The sequence below is a fragment of the Stomoxys calcitrans genome, chromosome 2 (assembly GCF_963082655.1).
Source record: "Stomoxys calcitrans chromosome 2, idStoCalc2.1, whole genome shotgun sequence".
Taxonomy (NCBI): Eukaryota; Metazoa; Arthropoda; class Insecta; order Diptera; family Muscidae; genus Stomoxys; species Stomoxys calcitrans.
In genome coordinates, this window is record NC_081553.1 from 32,531,342 (window position 1) to 32,537,315 (window position 5,974).

The following is a 5,974-nucleotide window of genomic DNA, read 5'->3' on the forward strand; positions in this document are numbered from 1 at the left end:
TTGTTATCCGATTTTGTTTTGTACAACGACTTTTCCTATGACCCAGGCTAGATCGACTTTAAATGTCATGACGATCAAATCAGTTCATAAACTGATATAGCTCCCATATAAAATGATCTCCCAATTCTACTTCTTGAACCTATAGATGGCGCAATTGTTATGCGATTTTGTTTTGTACAACGACTTTTCCTATGACCTTCATCATTCGTTTCAAAAATGTTCTAAATCGGTCTGTAATCTGATATAACTCCCATAGAAACCAATCTTCCGATAATATTTCTTGAGTTCCTATAGAGCGCAATTTTTATCCGATTTGGCTGACATTTTAAACAATGACTTCAACTATGGTCTCCAACATCCCAACCATGTGTGGTCCGATTTGGTCCATAAACTGATGTGGCTCCATAGCATCGCAATTTTTATCCATTATCCTTTGTTTGCTTAAAAAGAGATACTGGGTTAAGAACAAAGGCGATCCATGGTGGAGGGTATATAAGATTCGGCCCGGTCGTACTTAGCACGCTCTTACTTGTTCATACTCACCACCATAGGATGGGGGTATACTAATATAGTCATTTCGTTTGTAATACCTCGAAATATTGGGTTGCCCAGAAAGTAATTGCGGATTTTTTAAAAGAAAGTAAATGCATTTTTAATAAAACTTAGAATGAACTTTAATCAAATATACTTTCTTTACACTTTTATTCTAAAGCAAGCTAAAAGTAACAGCTGATAACTGACAGAAGAAAGAATACAATTACAGAGTCACAAGTTGTGAAAAAATTTGTCAACGCCGACTATATGAAAAATCCGCAATTACTATTTGGGCAACCCAATATTTGTCTAAGATCCCATAAAGTATATATATTCTTGATGGTTTCGAAGTTCTGAGTCGATCTAGCCGTCCTCTTTGTTGAAATCACAATAGCGGTCGAACGCGTAAAGCTAGCCGCTCAAAATTTTGAACTGATACTTAATATTGATGTGGGTCATTGGGGATTACAAATGGACCATATCGGTAAAGATTTAGGTAAAGCTCGCATATAAACCGATCTCTCGATTTGACTTCTAAAGACCCTGGAAGCCGCACGTTTTATCCGATTTGCCTAAAACTTTGTTTGTAGTGTTCTGTTATGACTTTAAACAACTGTGCTAAATACGGTTCAAATCCTTTTATAACCTGACATAACCAATGTCCCGATTAGACTTCTTGAGGCCTTACAAGCCGCAAATATTGTTCGATTTGACTGAAATTTTGCACGAAGTGTTCTGTTATGACTTTCAATAACTGTGCAAAGTACGGCTGAAATGGGTCTATAAATTGATAAAGCTCCCAAATAAACCGATCTTCAGATTTCATATATTGAACCCTTATAAACCGTAATTTTTGTCCGATTTTGCTGAAATTTTGCGTGAGGTGTTCCGTTATGATTTCCAGCATCTGTGCCCAGAACGCTTCAAATCGGTCTATAACCTGATACAGCTTTTATATAAACCGATCTCCCGATCTGACTTCTTGAGTCCTTACAAGCCGCAATTTTTGTCCGACTTGGCCGAAATTTTGCATGCGGTGTTCTGTTACAACTTTCAACAACTGTTCTAAATACGGTCCAAATTAGTCTATAACCTGATATAGCTCCCATCTAAACTGGTCTCTCGATCACTCTTGCTCAGTTCGTAGAAGTTTTAATTTTTCCTGGTTTCACAGAAGTTTGGTATGTATTGGGTTGCCCAAAAAGTAATTGCGGATTTTTCATATAGTCGGCGTTGACAAATTTTTTCACAGCTTGTGACTCTGTAATTGCATTCTTTCTTCTGTCAGTTATCTGCTGTTACTTTTAGTATATTTGATTAAAGTTCATTCTAAGTTTGATTAAAAATGCATTTAAATACTTTCATTTAAAAAATCCGCAATTACTTTTTGGGCATCCAAATAGAATAAAATGTGTCCTTCAACTTGATATATTTTCTATAAATTTTTAGCAAAATCCATGGTGGTAGGTTCCCAAGATTCGAGATTCTGCCCGGCCGAACTTAGCACGCTTTTCTACTATTATCTACTAGCATGTATTTTACAATTAGTCAAAAACGCAACATTAACAATCAATTTTTATTTTTACTAGTTCACTGCAAACTCAAAAAAAATTTTTTTTTCCAAAAGTCAAATCTAAATCGGCATTACTTTACACTTGAGACTCATTTATTTGCCTTTCCAGCTTTTGGGGCAAATAACCTTCCTCATGCAGCACTCCGGGTAGGGTTTACTATGATCCTCTATTTCACCCCACCAACAAGGAGGTTCCAAAATAATGAACCTATAATCACATCTATAAAACAAAACAGTTATACATTAAATTCTGGCCACGAGTTCAAGAACTTACTTACGGTTCAATTCTGCCTTTAAAACCTGCCTCGCAATGGAATTGTTCACATTTTCCGGCAGGTTTCCCATGCTCTCCTGGTAAAAGTACTAAATCAGAATAAACACATTTACCAGGATGCTCTAAGAATGTGTTAACCAATAGTTTAGTATTCTCAATTACCTTGGAATAAATTCAACTTTACCAGAACTTTCGTATGTTGTGCCCGTGGCCAAAGTGCCAATAGCGAAGGCAAAAAGCAAAGCGACCGTTGAAATTTTCATTGCAGTACTTAGCTAAGCAAAATACTACAAAATGAGTTCGAACCAGAAAAGTCAACTGGTATTTATGCATAAACTTGTGCAGATAAAGGCATTATCATCAACTACATATATAAGACAAAGTCCGGTTTCAATGGCTTTTTGATCTCTAAAATAAATTTTATTAAAATATAACCGAATCAAATCAAACGGAAGGCAATTTGTGAGAACACTTAAAAGAATATTCCTTCCGTTTAGTCATGCCAATTATGATTAAAGTGATAATGGATATCTCATCTAGAGGAATCTTTGTATTTAATTCTTTGAAATTTAGCGCTTTTTGTAATAAGGGGAAGTTAAAACATGTATGGAATAACATTTTAATAATATCAAGTTAAACCTTGACAAAGTCATAAAGGGTCAATGGTCCATACGAGTGCTACATCAAGATGTAGCCTATCTTCAAACATAGTCAGGTGATGAACCAAACACTTATTTTTATACACACAACCATAGGGGGGTATATTCATTTAGTTATTCTGTTTGTAACATATCGAAATATCCACTTCCGACCCTACAAAGTATTTAAATTTCGGATTGTAGTAAAATCCTAAGACGATTTGACGATGTCCGTGTGTCTGTCCGTCCGTGTTGTAATAAGTTGTAATCATGTTACAGTCTTTAAAACTGTGGCATGGAGTTGAAATTATGCACAGACTCGTATTTTGTCTATATGAAGTTAAAGTTGTTGAATGTCCTCCATCGGACTATATTTGGATATAGCTGCCATATAGACCGATCTGGCGATTTAGGGTCTTAAGCCTATAACAGGCGCAATTATAACCCGATTTCGTTGAAATTTGGTATAGTGAGTTTCATTAGGCCTGCCGATATCCGAGCCAAAAATGGTCGAGATCCATTTTCGACCCTACAAAGTTTATATATTTCGGATCGGAGTAAAATTCTAAGACGATTTAAAGATATTCGTGTATCTGTCCGTCTGCCTGTCCGTTCGTGTATCCGTCTGTCTGTCTGTCCATGTTAATTTGGGTACATGCTATAGGTCGCAAGTTTTGTCCGATCGTCTTAAAATTTGGTGCAGGCACGTTTGTCGACCTAGAGACGAAGCCTATTGAATTTGGAAAAAATCAGTTTAGATTTGGATATAGCTCCCTTATATATGTTCGTCCGATTTTCAGTAATAATGCAATAAAATGGTCATTTGTAAACCGATTCTCTCGAAATTTATCAGGACTCTTAACATTACTGATGAATTTCATAGGAATAGGTTCAGATTTAGATATAGCTGCCATATCTTATATATAACAAGTAAAAGCGTGCTAAGTTCGGCCGGGCCGAATCTTATATACCCTCCACCATGGATCGCATTTGTCGAGTTCTTTTCCCGGCATCTCTTCTTAGGCAAAAAAGGATATAAGAAAAGATTTGCTCTGCTATTAGAGCGATATCAAGATATGGTCCGGTTTGGACCACAATTAAATTATATGTTGGAGAGCTGTGTAAAATGTAAGCTAATTCGAATAAGAATTGCGCCCTTTGGGGGCTCAAGAAGTAAAATAAAGAGATCGATTTATATGGGAGCTGTATCGGCCTATAGACCGATTCAGACCATAATAAATACGTACGTTGATGGTCATGAGAGGATCCGTCGCACAAAATTTCAGGCAAATCGGATAATAATTGCGACCTCTAGAGGCTCAAGAAGTCAAGATCCGAGATCGGTTTATATGGCAGCTATATTAGATTATGAACCGATTTGAACCTTATTTAACACAGTTGTTGAAAGAAAATTTCAGCAAAATCGGATAGGAATTGCGCCCTCTAGAAGCTCATGAAGTAAAGACCCCAGATCTGTTTATATGACAGCTATATCAGGTTATGAACCGATTTGAACCATACTTGGCACAGTTGTTGGATATCATAATAAAATACTTGGTGCAAAAATCCATTCAAATCGGATAAGAATTGCGCCCTCTAGAGGCTCAAGAAGTCATGACCCAAGATCGGTTTATATGGCAACTATATCAGGTTATGCACCGATTTGAACCATACTCGGCACAGTTGTTGAATATCATAGCAAAACACGTTGTGCAAAATTTCATTCCAATCGGATAAGAATTGCGCACTCTAGAGGCTCAAGAAGTCAAGACCCAAGATCGGTTTATTTGGCAGCTATATCTAAACATGGACCGATATAGCCCATTTACAATACCAACTGACCTACACTAATAAGAAGTATTTGTGCAAAATTTCAAGCGGCTAGCTTTACTCCTTCGGAAGTTAGCGTGCTTTCGACAGACGGACGGACAGACGGACGGACGGCCGGACAAACGGACGGACATGGCTAGATCGACATAAAATGTCGCGACGATCAAGAATATATATACTTTATGGGGTCTCAGACGAATATTTCGAGTAGTTACAAATAGAATGACGAAATTAGTATACCCCCCATCCTATGGTGGAGGGTATAACACGTAAAAAGCCATTAAGTTCGGCCGGGTCGAACTTTGTATACCCACCATCTCGTGTATACATGTAAATCCCATTTCGTCACAATTCGATGAAAATTGGATAACTTAAGCACGCAAATTTGACAAGGACACTGAGTGGTCTGATGCATATGTCACTATCCAATTTTGTAGAACAAAACATTGGTCTTTTTGGCAGATATATCCAATTATAAACCGATCTGAACCATATTAAGGTCGGATATCGTGAGGCTCAGAAAAACTCACTGTTTCAAATTTCAGCGAAATCGAGTAATAAATAAAGCTTTTATTAGCTTGCGACCATTTATCGGCAGATCGGTCTATATGGCAGCTATAACTAAATATAGTCCGATCTAAATCATATTCAGATCAATGTTGGAAGGTCATAACCTACTCACTGTTTCAAATTTCAGGGAAATCGGGTAATAAATAAAGCTTTTATTAGCATATCGGCCTATATGGCAGCTATATCTAAATATAGTCCGACCTGAACCATATTAAAGTCGGGCATTACAAATAACTCACAGTTTAAAATTTTTACGAAATCGGTTAAAAAATAAAGCTTTTATGAGCTTTAGACACTTTATCGGCAGGTCGGTCTATATGACAGCTGTATCTAAATATAGTCCGATCTGTACCATATTTGGGTCGGATGTTGGCAGGCTTAAAACTGCGCACTATTCCAAATTTCAATGAAATTGGGCAAGAAATAAAGCTTCAGTCCTTGACCTTCAGACCTTTTATCGGGAGATCGGTTTATATGACAGATATATTTAAGTCCAATGCCGAAAGGCTTAAAATAACCCACTGTTTTAAATTTCAGCGAAATCGGGTACTAAAT

General features: G+C 36.9%; 1 protein-coding gene across 1 annotated transcript; it reads right to left on the bottom strand.

Annotated features, from left to right (window-relative positions):
• Positions 1-2,096: 2,096 nt before the first annotated feature.
• Positions 2,097-2,701, bottom strand: LOC106094258 (uncharacterized). Its single transcript, XM_013261460.2, has 3 exons — positions 2,566-2,701; positions 2,386-2,503; positions 2,097-2,327 (listed from the first exon to the last, which is right to left on the bottom strand). The coding sequence occupies exons 1-3, from the start codon at positions 2,642-2,644 to the stop codon at positions 2,201-2,203; spliced, it is 324 nt and encodes a 107-aa protein (XP_013116914.2). The 5' UTR covers positions 2,645-2,701; the 3' UTR covers positions 2,097-2,200.
• Between the last annotated feature and the right edge of the window lie 3,273 nt (positions 2,702-5,974).

What these genes read in the sequence shown, in the direction of transcription:
- LOC106094258 (XM_013261460.2), bottom strand. Translation starts at nt 2,644, where the DNA reads ATGAAAATTTCAACGGTCGCTTTGCTTTTTGCCTTCGCTATTGGCACT. An exon ending in CACAACATACGAAAGTTCTG is followed by an intron (nt 2,504 to 2,565) that starts GTAAAGTTGAAT and finishes ACACATTCTTAG; the next exon opens with AGCATCCTGGTAAATGTGTT. An exon ending in TTTAAAGGCAGAATTGAACC is followed by an intron (nt 2,328 to 2,385) that starts GTAAGTAAGTTC and finishes TTTGTTTTATAG; the next exon opens with ATGTGATTATAGGTTCATTA.